Source organism: Molothrus ater, chromosome 6, assembly GCF_012460135.2.
Source record: "Molothrus ater isolate BHLD 08-10-18 breed brown headed cowbird chromosome 6, BPBGC_Mater_1.1, whole genome shotgun sequence".
NCBI lineage: Eukaryota > Metazoa > Chordata > Aves > Passeriformes > Icteridae > Molothrus > Molothrus ater.
The window spans coordinates 50,249,313-50,268,864 of NC_050483.2; the positions used below are offsets into that span (position 1 = coordinate 50,249,313).

General features: G+C 46.7%; 1 protein-coding gene across 2 annotated transcripts in view; it reads right to left on the minus strand.

Moving 5' to 3' along the window:
* Positions 1–640: 640 nt before the first annotated feature.
* Positions 641–19,552, minus strand: part of CCDC85C (coiled-coil domain containing 85C) — a 108,350-nt gene continuing 89,438 nt past the window's right edge. For both annotated transcript variants that reach the window (XM_054515057.1, XM_036383365.1), the window contains exons 4-6: positions 9,032–9,127; positions 2,362–2,460; positions 641–840 (exon numbers count right to left, since the gene is read on the minus strand). In XM_054515057.1, coding sequence (XP_054371032.1) covers positions 751–840; positions 2,362–2,460; positions 9,032–9,127 — 285 coding nt within the window. In that variant the 3' untranslated portion in view covers positions 641–750. The remainder of the gene's footprint in view (positions 841–2,361; positions 2,461–9,031; positions 9,128–19,552) is intronic.

Consider the following 19,552-nt stretch of genomic DNA (forward strand, 5'->3'; position numbering starts at 1 on the left):
GGCTAAGTGACTTCATTCACATTACATCAGCAGAAATCTTGTGTCATTTGATCATGAAAAATTGTTCATTACCACCTGATATGAAGTCTTAGCCTTTATGTACACTTGTGTGACGAATACCACCTTACAATGTAGGGCAGTACAAGTGTTTTTAGCTTGCCACTCAGTATTTTTACACAGAGCCTTGTGAAAACAGTTGCATGTCATTCTTCAAAATAAGGACCTCCAAAAAAAGTGTTAGCAGCTCATGAACTTGGCAGGCAGTAAGCCAAGGAATTTGAATTGCATTTTCCTTGGCTTCCTGGAGCTACTAACCTGGCTATGAATCACAGACAAGCAGGTGGACAGGAGCAATACAAATGGTGACTTCTCCGCTGGTTAAGGGTTCTTCTTGTTCCTCTTAGAAATTCTCTTGTGTTAGTTAATTCTACAAACAGACCATTACAACAAAGCAGGTTTGAACTACAATAAAAATGATGCAAGTCTGGCATTATTGGATGGTTACCCAGTGAACAGTAGCTCCAGAGCACCACAGCCTGGAAATCAGGCCTTTAGCTGCCATATTTACACTATTGTTACAAAAAAAAAAAAAAAAAAAAAAAAAAAAAAAAAAAAAAAAAAAAAAGAAGAAAAAAGGAAACCCTGAAAAACCTCAACCCCAACTCCCAAAGAACAGGCAGCCAGAAACACTGAGCTCTGCCTCTTTAGTCTTCACAGAATCCATCACTTCCAGTTGTCAGGACAGTGTTCCTACAAGGGACCCTTGAACTGGTTTCCTGACAGATGTTGCCTGATGGAGGGTTTGGAGCTCGCAGCATCACCCAGCTTTCGCCAGACAACCTGCAAGAAAAAATAAAGGGTTTGGGGAGAGAAAGACAGGAATTAAAGTCCAAACAGCAAAGCCACTGAGGAATAGCAATATTGTTTTAATTGCAGTCGGAAAGCCAAAACCAGCCCTTTCCTAGAGCTGGGCTGCAGTTCTCAGCAGGGACACTGGATGGCATCTTTGCACTAGTTTCCAAGGAAAGAAACCATTGATGCATTTTTCTAATTAGTCCCTCTTGAAATTAGAACCGTTTTTGCCTGGGGTAATAGCATAAAACAAATACACTAGATTCAGAACATAAGTTCAATCGTAGGTCAACCCTGCCATGCTTACAGAAAAGATGCTACCATGAACAGAAAAGATAATGAAAAAGATAATGATTAAAATTATATATACATGACTTTCTAAAAACATACATTTTATCACTCTAGGGCTACTATTTAAATAAAAAATAAACTGCACAAAACTTTATTGCTGCCTTGAATCTACATGGAATGAATATTTAAAGAGAAAACAGCTGATGATAGACAAATAGAGATGAGTCAGTTTGGGAGGATGAAGTTACAGTATTTTACCTTTCCCTCAGCATAGCTACAAGGGAAATTAAGCAGACAAAATATCTTAAAAAGCAGGCTTTAGTTTACTCTTTGCTTTGCTAATAAGGATCCAGCAGCCAAAGTGAAGTGCCTCAGCCCCCGCCGAGGATGCTCACAGTGATTTAGCTCAGCAAGGTGCACTTGTGTTCACACCTCCTTTTAGGGTTAAGGTGAGTTTCAGAATTTAAAGAGAGCATCAGGCCCCTCTCAACTGCTGGAAGGCACTAAAGGATGCCACCTGGGCCCACCTCTTATGTGGACTTCAAAAAAAAGAAGGCTCACAGGCATTCTCCTCCCTAGTCTGGGCAATTGAACAGCACATCCCCAACTGCAGGTGACAGGGGGCTCAGGCTGTGTTCCAGCAGGAATCTCAAACTTTCTGTTCAAAGCCAGAGCATGGCCAAGGTGCTCTGAGGCTGGAGGCAATGCCATGAAGCAGCCACCACAGAGCAGAGGCTGGGTATGAGCACTCACCATATGGGACGTGGCCAGCTCAGTTAACAGTGTGGTTGCCCAAAACATCAGCAGTGTTAAAGCACCCCACATATCATGATGCTGTTCAATGGCCCCAGACAAGATTCTCCCTCTGACATTACCACATGGTTTGGGCTCAAACCTGTTCAAGCTGTACAGCTTTAAACAAGGCAGGCAATTGTTGCTTAACCCAAACCGAGTCCTTAAGGGCCCAGGTGGAGACAATTGCCAACAGGGCTCTCCTAGTCAGGGAGGCAGCAAAGTGGGAATTATCTACTGAGCAAAGGCTGCTCTGTGCAGTGAACTAGGCACTCAGATTACCCAAAACAGTGGTCAGCAGAGCCTCCACTCTTCCCTTGTGCCTATGGACCTCACAAGGCTTACATGCAGCAGATCCCTGTTCCTCCATACTTTTAACAAAAGACCACAAAAGGAACCCCAAGAGCTGCTGGGAGGAGTTCTTACATTGCACATTTCACGAACAATTGCCTTCTCCTTTTCACTTAGGTCTTCTTCATAGTTGTCTTGCATTTGCCTGTCCAAATTTTCATGGACCTCAAGGACCTACAAAGAAACAGCATTACAAAACCATTATGATCCTCAAACAGTTATTTGTGTCCTAAGAACATCATTAACAAGTATTTAAATTGGCAGGATTCACAAAGCCTCGAGACAAGCAAAGACAAATGTGACATCAAGCTGGGCACCTCCATCCTCCCTGTTCCCCCAGCCATGTCCTGCCTCTGTCCCACCACCTCCATGGCATGGCTGCTGCCAGTCCTGGGGACCATTGGCAGCAGGTTGCTTGTGCCCACAAGTGCCTCTCTTCCAGGAAGGCTGCTGGTAGTCCCACCTTCCAGGCAGCACCCCAACAAGCATGATGTTGTCCCTCACCATGTGCTGCCCACACCCCAAACCTCTAGAGCAGCTCAAGAGGGAGCCAGCCCTGGCCTGCCACATCCCACTGTCCTGGCCACCCCCACAGAGCTCCTTCAGAGAGAAAGTGCCCAGCTGTGGCCAGCTGGTCCTTTGATCACAAAAGGAGACTTTAGCCTGGGGCTAAGGGCAGCCTTCATTCCTAGCTGGAAACACTGAGCCCAGGGATACCCCTCTGTCACACCCACATGCATTCTGACAGTTCCTCCAGACAGGCACATCCCACAAGGTGGGCACAGGTTTTACTCTTTTACTCTCTGTGCTGATTTGCACACCTCACCCAGGGCTGAGCCAGCTGGTCAGCTCAGTGTGCAGGGTCAGAGATCTGCAACCACCCAATATCATCAAACAGCACATGGTCTCGTTCACCACGGTGCATCCACACACAGAGAAAGGTGTACAAGGTGTAGTTGTGTGAATAAATATTCCTACACATCCCAGGGAGGTGCAGAGCCAGGTGCTGTGCTAGAATGGGCTTCAGCCTTTGCTGAGGTACGAACAGCACTGGCTGCTCCACAAAATGGGATACCAGGGAAGATTATCCCCAGGTCTGCTTCAGCACAGCAATCCTGCTGCACTCAAAATGAGTTACAAACAAAAATAGGTCATTCTCCTAGGGCCTGCAGCCTAGTTGGGACCAGTCTTTGCACAGACAGGAATTATCCATATCCATTCTAAGAGAGGAAGGGCAAGAGGGATGCAAAAAGCATGTACGTGCTGACAAAGAGAGCATCTATTTTCTGCTAAAGAGGAGGGAATTAATTATTGATCCAGCTGGACTCACACATTGAACTTGCCTGTCTGGAGCCTGTGTGCTTCCAAAGCTGGCTGCACAGGCAGCAGCCTGCAGGAAGCAGGAGCACCAGGCTGCCTGCCTGGCAGCCAAACACTGCCTGTGTCCACAGGGCAAGTGTCAAGGAAGCCATGGGGGAGCTTGGTTAGAGATCTCATCAGCCCCAGCCTCTGCTCTCAACAGCCATCCATCTTGCAGGCACAGGAGTCTCAGTGGACCAAAATAAACTGTTTTTCTACAACTTGTGCTCAAACTAAACCCACATTCCTTAGCCCAGGAGGTGTGAAAAGGTGGCACAGCATGTTATTTCCTTCCGTGGAAATGTCTTTTAATAGTGTTACCCAGCCAGAGCTGGAGCTGAAAGATGATCAGATGGAAGTTATGTTTGTATTTAATTTCTGAATCTCATTTACCCTGGAAATCATCCTGCTTCCCAGGCTCAACCCAGTCTGGCTAGGCACTTTGTAAAGATGTGTTAGCATCTTGGGTGTGGGAAAATGGGATTCATAGTGATAAAATGCAACAGCCTGTCCAGGAAAGGCATGTTGGAAGAAAATACACTCTGAAGAGTGGAATAACCTCCTGAAGAAAGCCAGGAAGGCCTTTCCTTAGTGCTGACCCAGCCCCAGCTATTCTCAGATCCTGCCAGATGCCTCCTCAGCTGTTTAGAAGGACCAGGTTAATGTTCCTCCAGTTACACCACTGGGGAATACAAACATGCCTCCACATCAGCTCTCTCTGGATCAGCTGAAGTTCAAGGACTGTGCCTTCAGTGTGGGTCTAAGAAACTGGGCTATGTCCTTCTGTGCTTTCTGCCACCTCTCAGCCCAGGAGCCTAAAGGAAACACAAATGCACCCCAGGCTCTAAGTGGCTCATGCCATCCCCTCCTTTTTGCTTTTCATCAAGCTGCACTGACAGCACTGGGCCCTTTGCTGACACAGCAGCCCTTTGTGATCTCCCTGGGTAAAATGCCAGCCAGTGAGAGCAGCCTGCTCTGCTCTGCATGGGGCTGGACTGGGAAATGCTGCTCTCCTGCACAGGGATGTTACTTCCCAAAAACAACTCTCACCCTGCTCTCAGTGGGCATGCTGGCATGTCTGGCATTTTCCCTGCTGATACATAAACTGAGGAACACTTCAAGTGCTCTTTGAGACCACACTGATGTCTGTGAGCCAGGCAGTGTCACCTCAAAGTCACCTGATGCCACATCCCTTCTGACTTGCTGTACTGACCCCATATGGCCAAATATATTTTAAAAACAAATATTCAATCAAAAAAACCACCCCTAAAGAGTCTGAATGACAGTAGTAAAGCTTTGGAAAGGAAGCTGAAAATTGAGGTATTCATTTCTGCAACACAAAGCACACTGAGATTGAGGGATACTTCCCAAATTGTGCAAACCTCACTAATTTTGTTGCTTCATAAGTCAGCTGGACACAGCACTGGGAAACATCCTGCTTCAGCAAGGGAACAGTCCATATGCCCTGCTAGGATTTTCCCTAGTTTTGGAAGGCCAAATCCTGTCTTATCCACAATTAGTGGGAGTGATGATCACCTGCTTGATAGCTCTGTGTGCATGGAAGAGGTCCAGGCTGCTGCTGTGGGGGCAGCTGGGTTATAGGCTAAATGTCATTCTTCTACATTTGTCTCCTCATCACCTCCCCACGTCTTTAGCAGGTTTGCTCAGTTCCTAAGAAAAGTGCTTTGATGTTCAGTGAGATACTGAGCTGTAGCATATGTACCTTTTATTCTTGCTAGCAAAAACAGCTGTTAGGAGTGCCAACCTGTCATCTTGCTCCTTATTTAGTAGGTGCAAACAAACAAAACTATTTCAGAAGGAAAAATAAAGAAAATCCTAAACATGCTCAAGGAAGAACCTGTGCTGAATTGCAGGCAGTACTTCAGCCACACAGATAGAATTTAGCTGGCAGAAAATCCCAAGGAAAAAGCCCAGGGGATATTATGCATGTAGGTGCAGACAGGGGCAGTCCAGAAGCCCTGCAGATCCATGTGGAGTGGACAATCCCTCAGTGGCTTTTGCTTGGGCACAGAGCCACATCCTTGCAGCCTCACCACTTGTGGACAGGCTTGCATGCAGGTGTTCCACAAGACAAGTGGAGCCAACTGCACAGAATCATGGAATAATAGAATGGTTTGGCATGGATGCCATTCATTAGAGCAGGCTGCTCAGAGCCCCAGCCAGCCTGGCCTTGAACACTTCCAGGGATGGAGCATCCACAGCTTCTCTGGGCAACCTGTGCCAGAGCCTCACTGCCCTCACAGCAAAGAATTCCTTCCCAACAGATAATCTAAACCTGCCTTCTTTCAGTTTAAAACCATTGCCTCTTGTCCTGTCACTATGTGACACAGAAGTCCCTCTCCCTCTTTTTTCTGAGCCCTCTTTACAGGATTGGAAGGTGTTACAAGGTGCCTCTGGAGCCTTCTCTTTTCCAGGCTGAACAACCCAACACCCCCAGCCTTTCTTCATAGGAGAGGTGCTCCATCCCCTTGATCATTTTCCCCTTTCCATCTCTCCTTGCCTTTTCTTGCAGCAAGGAGCTGGCCTGCTGAGCCATAAGGACTTCCCTTCTCAACCAAGCAGTGCTTCTTCCAATATCTACTGCGGTACAGCCAAAGCACAAAGTTCTCATTTGTAAGCTGCTCTCTTCTCAAGAGAGAGTCATGATCTGTGTCACAGGAGGTGAGGGTGCAAGGCAGCAGCTGCATCCAGCTTCCCACATGCAGGGGCTGGCACTGGAAAAGCTGCCCAGTTCTGCAGGGGGCAAATAACACCTACTCCATCTGCTACAGCATGATGTGGCCAAGAAAAAGGTCTGCAGCTGGAGACCAACACCTACCAACTATTTCACTGTGCCACAAGGGAGAGGAGAGATTGAGACCATGACCAGATTCCTCAGGCTTTCATTTTCCAGATGATCCTTGGAAATGAGCCACAGGATAGAAAAACAGGCACCTCCTCATCCCTCCGTGCCACCCTGACCTACAGGAGAATTTCCTCCTCACCTCAAATGTGAGAACGTTTTTAACCCTGAGTGAGTGAGCAGGACACAGCATGTGAGATCATTTATGCCCCATGAGATGTGACTGCTCTGTCACCTGCTCCCTGACTCCAGCCATGGCAGATTCCAGGGTTTTGGAGACATGACAAATGCACCTCACCAGCCAAACTATGATGTCGCAGAAGAGAATTTCTCCTGAATTTCTTCTAGCCCTTCCTAGGAATCACAAAGCTCTGAAGCAGAGGGATTACTAATATGTGCAAACACCCAGCTATCCAAGTTCCTTTCAATTCCTTTAAATGAATCATTGCACCAGACCTTCCAAACTTAATTTCCAGTTTCCATGAATCGTCCTTATTAATTTTCAATCCTTTTCATATGCTTATCAAACCACATCTTAAAACCATTAATGTTTCCTGCCCTTAGTGAGAAATTGAGCCCTGCAATCCCTAAAGCAAATAGGAAACTAATTGCTCCCCAGAATATGATCATAATCAATTTAGAAGTATTTGATCTTGTAATTTAAAAACACTACCAGCTCTACTTAATACTATCCCTCACCACCACCTTGCCAAATGCAATGAAGAGAGGAGCAGAAAGGTCTGAATGCCACAGATTGGAAAGAAAAAGCCAACAGCAGTAGTCTGGACTGCATCAGAGCTTTGATGATCAAATGCAATCAAAGACAAATCAACACAAAGTGACAGAAAAACAAAGGTTCACATGGGTTTGCAACATGCTGCAAGGCAACAGTTTAGCAGATCCATCTGTATGTATATATATATATAATATATGTATTTATCTATACACACACACACAGAAATGTCACCCACAAGCACATTGCAGCATAGTACAAGATGGAACTTTCTGATAGCACAGAGCCATTCACAACAAGCAAAGAGACTTGTTGGAAAACACAGGACAAATATATGGCAGCAAGTGAACTGCCACTTGTGTGGTCAGCTCCTTTGGGAACAAGCAAAAACTGTACTAAAGGTATTTCTTAATCCTTGACCATGCTGGACATCCTCCTCTTAAGTTATACAATCAATCAATAGAAGTTATACCATTTGAAAGTATAAAGTCTCAAGAAAGCTGAAAAATCAAGATTTTCAATTTGAAGGATCATTTATAATTTAAATTCTAATTAGATCCAAATGAAATCAAACTTGTCTTGCCTTTAATAACTACTTGAGAAATAGTGGCATTCAATATCCTCCTGGGATCTGGCAACTGCCCAGTGGAGCCAATATCCTTGCCAGCCACACTACTGCTTCTCCTGACATTTGTTGGTTTTACCACCACCACCATCACAACATCTGGCCTGGAGCCAAGAGACCCTGGACAGGCATGATATACTAAGATAGAAACACTAAAAATTATAAAATGTAGGGAATTTGTGGATCATAGCCACAAGCAACATCTGTGCCATTTATTTATCTGTCAGATGTGGAAAGGTACACCGAAAAGAGATTTGTAAGCATCTGTTTCCAGGTTTAAGATCATCCAAGCTGGTGATGCCACTGCTGGACCTTTTTTCCAGCTAGAACCATAGAGATCTGAGCTCCAGAGCAGCCATCCAGAATCCCCCTTTGAGTTGATGTAACCCTGTACAAAATTCTTCTTTAACCCTGTACAAAATTCTTCAGCTCAAGCAAATCCAAATCTATAAATCACTATATTTCAACCAAAGACTAATTTAATTAAGAGACTTTCCAGCCATCCTTATTGCACCTTGTAAAGGATTTGTGCTTCTGTGTCTCTCAGATACTCAGAAGTATCTTGCTTAACTAGTTAAACATGTAACACTGGGGAATTACACTTTTTCTGCTAATGGATGGTCACTAGAACCTGAAAGCTGCTGTGAAATCATAGTGCAAGTTTTCTCCTTTAACTCACCTACCAGTCTTCCATGGTCCCATTGTCAATGTCCTGACTTAATCCCTACTGATGATGCACATCCTGCATGGGTAGGATGCCACTATTTGTCTGCTGTGTATTTTCAGAAAATAAAATCTTTCTCCTTTGAAGACTGCTGCAGGATTTTCATCAACAAAATATACGAGGAAATGCAGTTTTTGTGTCCCTTTTTAAAACAGCATTTCAGTCACCACTGTCACCCCAGAACACACAGGACTGATGAACACAAAGGGCAACCAACACCTTCAGCATCAGCAGCTTTTATTGGAGGTTTCCAGCCCCCAAAAAATAGCTGTGCATAATCTTGCTTAGCTCTGCAACTATTTTAAGAAGCAATGCTTATTCATCATGATACAGGTGCTGGTTACCAATATCCTGGCTGTGTATCAACTTTCTGTGTTCAGCTGCTCCCACAAGCAGAGGCAATGCCCAGCTCTGACACCTCAGTGCCCCACACAGCCTTACCTTCATAGCATGCACCACAGCCTCTGGCTTCTGACCCACAGGGACATACCCTGCTGCAGGGGAAGACGCAAGGTCAGATGTCATGCGAGCTGGTCCCTGTGGAAATCAGATAAGATATGTGTTAATTCCCCTTTGGGGGATTTAAGCAAGGATGAAGACAATATTCAGAAAATTTGACCACTAGCTTGTCTCAAATTTAATCCCTTCAGCCACCTTCAGAGACAAAAGACACCACTACTCCTTCCTCACAAATCACTTCATTTGATACCATTTAAGTACCAGCACTCAGTCTAGATGTGCTCAGGCAGGAGATCACCCTGCTTTAATTCTAAATCATTTCAAGAAACATTTTTTGTTCATTTAGGACAGCTTTCCACAAGGACAAGATCAAACAGCACTCATCCTTCGAGACATGGGAGCAAGGCAAACAAGATGATTTTCCAGCATCAAACAGTCATTTCTAAGAAGCTGTGCTCATGAAAGAAACAGTTGGCATAACTTCATTGCTTCTCTGGCAGTGCTTTCACATTGACATCAAGTACCCATCTTCAGCTACAGAGAAAATTGTGAAAGCAACCTTAAAACAAGCAGATGTCCAAACCTAATGTTGGCTGGTTTTGTTTCCAAAATGCTGGCCAGTCCTCCTGCATGAAGGATTCCAGTGGGAAAGATGCCGAAATTACATTTTACAAAAGATTTCTACTGTCCAACCAGCCTTGTAAGCATTTTTCATAGGGCTTTCCTTTTTCTACAGGCATCCAGCTTGAATTATGAGAGACACAATATCTTTATTCAGTGAGATGCACCCTGCCTGTCCCTAATATTTTCGCCTTGCTTTGTAACTCCAGGAGAAATCAACAATGAAATCATTGACCAAACTTGTATTTAGCCTTCATATCCTTTAGGAAACACAAAGAATTATTATACTTGGGGGCCTCTGAAAGCAAATTGGGATGGCAGAGCAGCATGTAGCACCATCACAGGAATGCTTTCACACACAACACACGAGGCACTCCATTCACCTCTTCCCTGATTGAAAAACACAGCATTTTTATGCTTTGTCTCATCACTTCGCCTTCCATGCCAAGGCCAGCAAGTTAGTTGTGCCAGAAGAATCACAGAAAAATAGAAACACAGAATGGTTTGGGTTGGAAGGACCCTAAAGATCCTTTAGTTCCAACCCCCTGCCATGGGCAGGGAACCTTCCACTAAATTGGGTTGCCTAAAGCCCCACCCAGCCTGGCCTTGAACACTTCCAGGGATGGAGCATCCACAGCTTCTCTGGGCAACCTGTGCCAGAGCCTCACCACTTTTACAGTAAAGGAGAACCAGTGGAGGGGCACTTTCTCAGCTCTCATTCTCCCAAATGTTTTATGTTGTTTAAACCTTTCTACTCTTAAAAGCATTCATGTACATGTATTAAAGGAAAAGGTGGGCTAATCCATTAGGCTACAGACAAAGAGGCACAGAGCCTTTCAAGCCCTGGCCATTGATCTGTGCCTAAGCAATGCCATGACCAACAGCCATTTACTCATAATAGCAACCTTCATGCACTGAGTTGCAGGTGATACACAAACTTCCTTTGGAGAGGGGTGGCATCTCAGAAAAAGGAAAGTTAGACTTACTAACCCCACAAAAATTCTCCAAGGTTATTAAACAGACTGAAAAGCAGAGGCACTCACAGGATGGGCATGGTTCTGGACCTAGTGGCAGAGTGTTACAGCTTGGTCACCTGGGGACACATCTCAGCCACCCCATCCATAACATCAGACAGAAAAGCCAGAGGCTGGGGGGGAGCACTAGGGACTGGATCCAGCCAGTCTACAGCTGCAAAATGGGGCACAAATTTTGCACAGGGCTGGTAAATGCAACAGAGTCCTTCCAGAATCAGCTTCCCACAGAGGTCAGAGACACCAATGCATGTATAATTACTCTGGCTTCATCATGAAAGATGCTTTCTTTCCATAAATTAGCAGCTTCATGACAAAAGAAAGAAGAATATTAAGGAGTTTGTGGTCATACTTGATATGGATCTTCTCCCACGGTCCTCTTCAGAACTAGCACAGGAAATGCCAAACAAAGGTCTAACATCTAATATTTCTTTGGAGTTGAGAGTAATATGACAAAGTTAAAAGGAATTCTGCTGGATATTGCTGCTGACATAATTTTAAATACAGTTTCCAGGCCAAACTGGAGTAGATCACGAGGTCTCCCATATGAAAGACAGCAGCAGCTTCTCCTCACATAACTGAAGGCACTAATGAGCTACAAAGCACTTCCATGATCACAATCACTCTCAAAATTATTACAGAATACAAATGAAACAAAAATTATTAGAGAGAAATGTTTTTTCTAAAGAGCTTGATCATACTTAACCAATCACCATACTGACAAGATAAAAGCATTCTTGCAAACACAGTGATATACTGGATATATTATATCACACAAAAAGCATTTACAGGGTCACCTTCCTTCTCAGACAAAGGCACTCAACTGAGTGGCCCCTGAACACAGGTAGAGAATTTGACTGAAGAAGGGAAAAATAACTTTAAAGAATGAGAAATGCCGCAAAAGAGGTAGACCCAAAACTTGTAGTCAAAGTGACAGACTGCTTCATTTCTAAAATAGGCATGATCCTAGATCCTTAGAAGTCAAATGCCCCAGCCAGCAGAAAGAGATGTCCAAATTGCTGAGTGCCATCATCAGCAATAGTGAGAGCACCATGGCCACACCACTGAGCCATTGCCCCAGGCCACAGAGACCTCCACACCATGCCAGGCTGCTGATATAAAAGGTCAAACACACATGTGAAGAAGGTGGGGGAGCAAGCAAGGATCTCACCAACATCCCCAATCTCTGCAGCTTTGGGATGCACCCAGTAAAAACACACACATGGCTCCATGTTCATCACTGCAGGCAGTGCTTCTTGTGCAGCTGCACCCTGAGGGAAGGCTCTTCCCAGACACACAGAGTCAGCATTTTTTAAAGGGGTTGGTGCTTCATTCCCACTGATTTCATGTGGTTCACAAAAAAGAAAAAAAAAGCTTCAGCCAAACTCCTATCAGCTTCCTGCACACAGAGGCACACATAAAGGAGGCCAGAACTGAGGGGACTGCAGTCAGCAAGGAAAGAAGTGACAACATATCCAGCAGGATGCATGGCCAGCAGGATGCAAGGCCAGCCTTTGGAGGATGGAGGAGAGGAAAATGGGCAGAGTTCACCGACAGTGCTAGCTGAAGAGGAGGAAATTGAAGGAATTGGAGAAAAGGTCAAAGTTGCTATATTGGAAAACTGCCAACAATGGGAGAAGGGAGGGAATGGGAAGGAAGAGGAGGATGTGTATTTTACCCAGCAGGAAATCCATTGAGGTGAAATGCAGAGGAGAGGGAACCAGAGATTTGAGACAGGAGGTTGGAAGTAGGGCAGGCAAAAATCTCAAGAAGTCAGTGTTAAAGCAGTAAGTAAAATTGCACAGATGGAGGAGATTCCTCATGCCTAGAACAGATGCATTTGGAAACTGTAGGCAAGAATTCCCACAGCTGCACCCCAGCACTCCAACTCAGCTAATCTGAGGACCCCCACCACTACAGAGACCCATGCCCTTCCTGTTCCCTACAGCTGACATTTTCACAGACATAGGAACACCTCTGACTCAGCACCCTGGCAGACAATAATAGCCAGGTTAATCTGGTTACATCCTAAGAAGCAGAAATTGTCCACATGGTGTGTTTTGAGGCAAGTGTCACTCTCAGTTTCCTCTCCCTGTCTGGTTTTGTCAAGCATGCAGTCTCTGTATTAGATGCACATATGGCTTTTCCACTTGCCAGGTTTTTATAGTGTTTGGTAGTTCAGAGGTGGTTTACTCCTCACCCTCAGATATGTGGCTGAGGCATTATGTAATTATAAAATGAATGGTGCTACAAGACAGCTCAGAAGTCACCAAAAATGCCATTAAAATTTATAATAGAGATGTTGAGAAACAGCATATCACTTCCAGCTGTATCCACAGTCACCCCAGCAAATGAAGAGCTGCCCAGCAGTGAGATTACCTAATTAAGGCAATGCCTAATTAAGGAAAGGGGTATGGGTTGTGTCTCTGAGTGTCCAGATACTTGCAGGAAGCACCTTTCTTCCCTATGCACAGTGTTTATCAACCACTGCACCTCTGAGACCCAAAGGTAGCTCTCCTTAAGAAGCAAAAGTCCCAGGGAACCAGAGGCTGTGGAGCTGTGTGTGACCCATGCCATGCCTCCTCAGCAAGCTGGTGCTTTTGCTTCTCTCCAAACCCTGTGGCTGCTCAGACCACTCGAGATTGCTGTGGCATGGATCCCTGAGGAGCTCAGCCCTGGACAGACCAGCCCTATATCTGCTGCCAGGATGGTTCTGGGACTGCAGTGTCCTGAGAGGGTCCTGATGAGACTCCCTGCATCCCCATATCCAGGCCTTTTTCCACAGGGAAAACCACAACAAGAGCTATTCCTCTGCTGCCTCTGTGCAGACAGCAGTACTGAAGCACCACTGAACACATTTCCCTTCCAGCACTCACTTGTTCCTCCATTTCAAGCACAAATATTTGCTGAATATTTGCTGGAATCAGTGATAGGACCAATGCACTTCTCAGAGCTTACTGCTCCCATGTGGCTCAGTCTCCTCCCCATCCCACCCACCCCACACCATGCACACCAAAACCACAAATCTACCAGAGAAGCTCAATTCCATCTGAGACCCTCCCAGAAACCTCTCCCTGGAGCTGGCAGGGCTTGTCTCCAAGTCTGCATGGAGAGTCACAGTCCAGCTGTATCATTGACTAAGAGAAGAGAGAGAAACTCTGCAGTCCCTCATGCCACAGCACCCTTGAAGCAATATGCCACATGCAGGGGGTAAATTCCCCAATTCTCTGTTGCTAGAATGACACTGACACCCTCCAATCCAAAGCAGAAAACAAAGCAAATCAAAGTAGCGCCATTCACTGCCCCAGACAAAAACCATCAGCAAAGCAATAGTGATAATGTGAGAGAGAAAATCCCCAGACCACAAACAGTGCCAAGGATCCTTTTCAATCTGACACCAGAAAAATGAAGAGCAGAGGCCTCAACTTGCAGCTGCTGGCCAACATCTGCTGCTGTGTGTCACGCCACAATGTCATTACCAGTGTCTAAGACCAAGTTTGCTAATGAGTCCTGGCTGGCTCTGTCTGGCTGCATGGGATGTGGTCCAGCACAGATGCTGACAAGCACTGCCATGGACACTCCAGTCCTGTGCACTTGGAGGACTAAAATTAACAAGACTCTCTGCAATAGGGCACGCTGAGAAATCCCAGTAATGACACACCTCCATGGAGGTAAAGTAAGGCTTAAAACATGAACATCTCTTCATAATAGGGGGAATGCTTTGGAAGCCAGGAAGAAAAGAGACAAACTGGGCATGACAGGTGTCTGCTCTTTTAGAGGTTTTGGATCAGAAATTCAAAAAAAAAAGAATAAAGAAATTGTGATAAACAATTTCTCCTTGATTCCTCCAGGGATCTGAAAAGACATGAGACCTTGGGCCTGCCATCAGTTTTCAATCTCTTTTTGCTCAATTATATTCTGTCTTTTAATGACACCCTTTCCTACCTCACTGCCAAGAGAGCTATTCCTGATCTGCAGAAAGACTGCAAAAGACTAAGTTTCAAAACCCAGAAGAGAACATCATGCTGGTTTTACTTCAGCCAGCAGGTACAACCCAGGCACTGGGGATGCTTCAGACCAATACGAAACATATGAACAAGTATTAATGCTTCTGAACCTCACATCTTCCCCTTGCCTTCTATTAATTTTTGTCTCCCATTTCAAAAAACAAGCATTTAGAATTCAAACCCGATTTTATAAGCCACATTTTTCTAATGGCATACCTCAGACAACATTAAAGCTAAATGGAGTCATATCAGACACCGTGAAGTTTTTATTGCCGAGACAGAACACAGAAAATTACATTACATCAGGCACTGTCAGACAGCTCACAATAAAATTCCCAGGCATGTCTATTTATCTCACAGTGGTTTTGTTTGCAACCTGCTTACCCAGTTTTGAATTGTACTTGGACCCTTCCTTAGCACCTGTCACCATCCAGGTGTTTTAAATAAATAAAAAATAAATAAAGGTGTCAATGCCACTCTGCAAATTAGGAACTGTTAAGAGATGAGCAGGAGGCAGTAACATGCAGTAACAGTTCATGGCAAGTGGATGGCAGGGCCAGGACCATGGAAAGGTGCCACGGCTGGCACCCCAGCCCTGGTGTGCTGACAGAACAGGGGGCCCAGCACATTTTTGTTGGTGAATGGCACATGTGGCTACAAGTTAAAGGAAGTGCCTGGAGCAGCTCCAGCCAGGCAGTGCTGGGGCAGATGGGGGAAAACCAGCACCAAAACCAAGGACTGAGAGCACAAGGCCACCCTGGCATGGGAGGAGAGAAGGCAGGGAATGCACCAAACCCCTCAGCATGGCGTCCCCATCAGAAGAGTGCACAGGCAGCACCAAGGGCAGCACTGGGCTCACATGGACTGATGGTCCATTCAGAATGAGAAATCTCCCTTCACACAAAGATGAGGGGCATTCCTGGGTGATCACACACAAAAAAAATCTCCTGTTACCACCAGCCTGAGAAATTCCCTGGGCCCCCTCATCGTTCTGCATCCCAGGCCACATTTCCCTTCCCGTGCTCCCTGCCCTGCAGCTGCAGAGGGTTAATGGCTGAAACAAAGCACCAGGCAGGCTGGAGCAGGACAGAACTCCCAGCTGACATGCCACCCTCCCTTCCCTCCCTGCCACATCTCCTCATGCCCACGGCAGCTCTGCCATTGCCACCATGTGTGATGCTCCTGAGGGAGCCCAGCTCGCCCCAGAGCCCTTCAGGGACAGGGCTACCTGATGGAACTCTGGCAGCAGCCCCAAGGCTCCTTGCTGGCTACAACATTTCCTGGAGGTACAAAGAAGTGACCAGTGCCAGCTCCTCTGCAGACCACACCTTTTTGTCACCCTACTGCAGATGATGCCAGACCTCTGATATCTGAGCATGGGACATCCTGACAGGAGCCAGGGAGCATCCCTGTGTGTCCTGTCTGCCTAGCAGATGATCCAGAGCACTGATGGTGCTGGGCTGTGGCTATTCCATGCCTATTGTGCAGAAATCCTGCCAGCACCCAGCTCAAACCTAACCACCAGCTCCTTCTGGGCCACTTAAATGGCTGCACAGTCCCAAAGACACAGTGGGCTGCCCTGCAGCTGCAAGCACCTGAGAGCCTGGCACCAGGCACCAGGAGGATTCCTAGACAGACCCAGCTCTCCAGCACAACACACGTCCCTGACGGGGAGTGAGTTCAGAGCCATCAGTACCCTGTATTAGCATCTTCCTTATCAAATCAAGGGACTTTATTGCAGATGATAATCTCCTTTGGCATTACTTAATTTGCTGCCTTTAATCACAGAGAGCAGCTGGTCATGTAAACATTCAAATCCATGAATTAACTGCTGGGTCCACACGGGAGCCAGACAGAGCCCGTCTGTGTGTCCCAGCCAGCTCCTCCTGCACCTTCATGGTGCCCCCAGCATGCATGGACTTCTGCTTAAGTAATAACAAGGACTTACATGGCACTTTCTGATTATTAAAGAAACAATTTAACTCCTTCATTGCCTTCTCAGCAAACATCACAAAAGAATGGCTCTTCTCCCTGGCAGGCTGGCTGCACGGGTTGTGCTGGGGCACCCAAGGGAAAGGAAGATTTCAGCGACTGCCCCGAACAGAAAAACAAAGTCAGGACATTGTTTGCAACTGGATGTCATTACAAACAGGAAGGGTGTCTTTTCTCAGCACGGAGTTGATGGAAGCTCCAGACACGGGAGACTCCTTGGAGCACACAGAGCCGGTGAGTCACGCACGGCCTCCTCTGGCTGGGGGCGAGGGCAGCGCCCGCTCCATGGGCAGCAGTGGGGATGGGGCACGCAGTAAAATCACCCCCGACAGCTCCAGCTGCCCCCTCGGACTGTGAAACCCCCACCAAGACACGTGCAGAGCAGCTCCAGCCCGTGGTTACCCGACACGAGCAAACAGAACCGCTCTGTCCAGCCGTGCCAGCAGCCAAGTGCACTAACCCTGACTGACTCACAGGGGCACTGTCAGCGTGAGCAATCCCAGAGGTGCTTCTGATAAAAGAACCCCAAGCACATTTGTTTTAAGAATGCCCTCCGTTTCCTTCTTAAGACTTTCATGATTTTGAAGCAAACCTGATTTGGGGATGATGCAGGTGAAAGCCTCTGAGTGGTAGAGGATGCATGCAGGCACAGGAGGGTGCACATCTGTGCACATCTGCAGGGCCCATTTGAGCCTGCCTGCCCTTCCAGACCTGTGGCAGAGCAAGGGTCTCTTGTGCCCCTGCCTCTCCCCTGACCCACTGCCAGCCCCACACAAGGGTACATCAAAAATGAGCATGAGAACCCACAGCAGATCCTCGAAGCAGATGGATTTTTCTTGTTTCCTGTGGTTACCTGTAAGGGTGGATTATGGGCACAGCCTCTCAATGCCTCTTTTGCCCAACTTTGTCACTGCCCAACTTTGTGCTAGTCAGCTGCCATGGGGAAAAAAGCCACCCACTGCTCAGAGCCTCTGCAATAGCAGCAGATGAAGGGCAACTGCTTTCAAAAAGATGTTCTCAGCTCCTGAAGCTTCACCATAGCACTCCATAAATCCTGACAAACCTTTCATTTTGCTTTCTCTTCCACAGCTACTGTTGCTGCAGCAGCAAATCAGGCACCTTGAACTTCTCTTTTTTTCTGCTCAATAACATCCTGGTGGTATCAGTGAAGCCAGTGGGAAGGAGCTGCCTTCAGTCACACGTCTCATGCTTCTCTCAATCATTGCTTCCCCCTGCCTAAAAAGGCACCATGGCCACCACTGATGTGGGAAGGTGAGAAATCAGCCTAGAGTCATCCTCTGACACACTCCAGCTGAGCTCAGCTCACCTGACAGTGACAGGGGATGGGTGCAGGGATGGAAGAAGGCAGGTGACCATCAGGGAACTGCACAGAGGGGCTTCTGAAGTAACAGAAGGGGCTGGAGGCATTCTGAGAGGCCACAATGAGATGTTGAAGATGTAAATGCAGTCCTGGGGATGCCAGAGGCACTGGGCAGCCAGAGATCCCCCTGCCCATGGGTTCATGTACAACTGTGAGGGCCTGGGGGTCCCTTTTTGGCAGTGGAGGGGTTGCTGTGCTGGGACACCTTGGGGCCCTGTTAACATCTCCAGTGCACCAGGTGACTCTGCAGGGGAATCAGTGCTCCAGGGGTTCCCCTGATTCTTCTGGGTGCATCTTCAGGACATCACAATGAGAACAGTGTGCTGATCTTTAGCCATTTCAAGCTTGATTTTAAAAGTCAGGTTGGCTTTAAGAAGCTGATCCAGTTCTTCTCCCTGAGAAGATAGATGTATTCCCATGCAGGCTGAGGAGGGGACTACAAGATTTGCCCAGTGAGACCCCAGACCAGGCTTGGGCCCCAGTTACATCTCCTTGCCTACACCAGGCTGGTTCAGGAGCCAGCTTTGTCCTTCCTCTGCAGGGAGCTGAGGGAGAGACAGACAGTTACCTTCTCACTTTTCTTCTGCCTTAGCCCTTGTACTGAGCAGGATGGGCACCACTGTCTTTCCAGCCAAGAGGGAGAGACAGGACTGCCATTGGGGTTGGGGTTTAGCTGCTATGTTCCCTCACATCACCTCTCCTCACCACTGCTCTCCCAGGCTCAGCAGACAGCCAAGGACTCATCATCCCTTCCCACTCCATCTAATGGCTTCTCTTTACACCTACAGACCACAAACATTTGGGCTTGTTTTTGTAATAGCAAGTGTGCCATCTGGCAAAACAAAATCCACTTCCCCCGAGCATCTCTGCAAGGCAGAGGTACAGAATGTGACTCCTTGTGGCAGCATGGTGGCAATCCAGGGAAGGGGCTGGTGCTGCCAGAGGTATCTCCCAGGCTTTGCACCCTTCAAGAAGTGGGCACTGGAGAAAAATACAGTCAGAAACAGTGTCAGGAAGTCAGAGACTCAGCAGCCCTCTAAGCTGAGTGCTCTCCACTACATAACCACACTACAACTTTGCATTTTCCTATGGACCTGGTTGGTTTTAATATAGATTTAGAAGGGAAAAAGAAATTGTGTCTCCCCAGAATGGTCTGTAGTCTACACAGACTCCTGAGAGAAGCAGCTTTGAACACTCTAACAGAAATCTCACTTTTATCTGGAGATACTTATTGTTGTCCTCAGGGGCCTGTATAAAAGCTGGGTATTTGTTATCATTAAGGGTTCCATATTGCTAGAGTTTCATACCTCCTTGATGTTTCTCATAGGCAGCTCCTCTAGGCACTAACTCCTCCTTGTCCTTGCAGCAGCCAACTGACTCCAGTTCCCCTCAGCCAACCAATCCCCTCTTTTATAACACTCTTCTTATTGCTAGAGCTGTGGCCTGTTAAAATCAGGCTGGCTCCTAATCC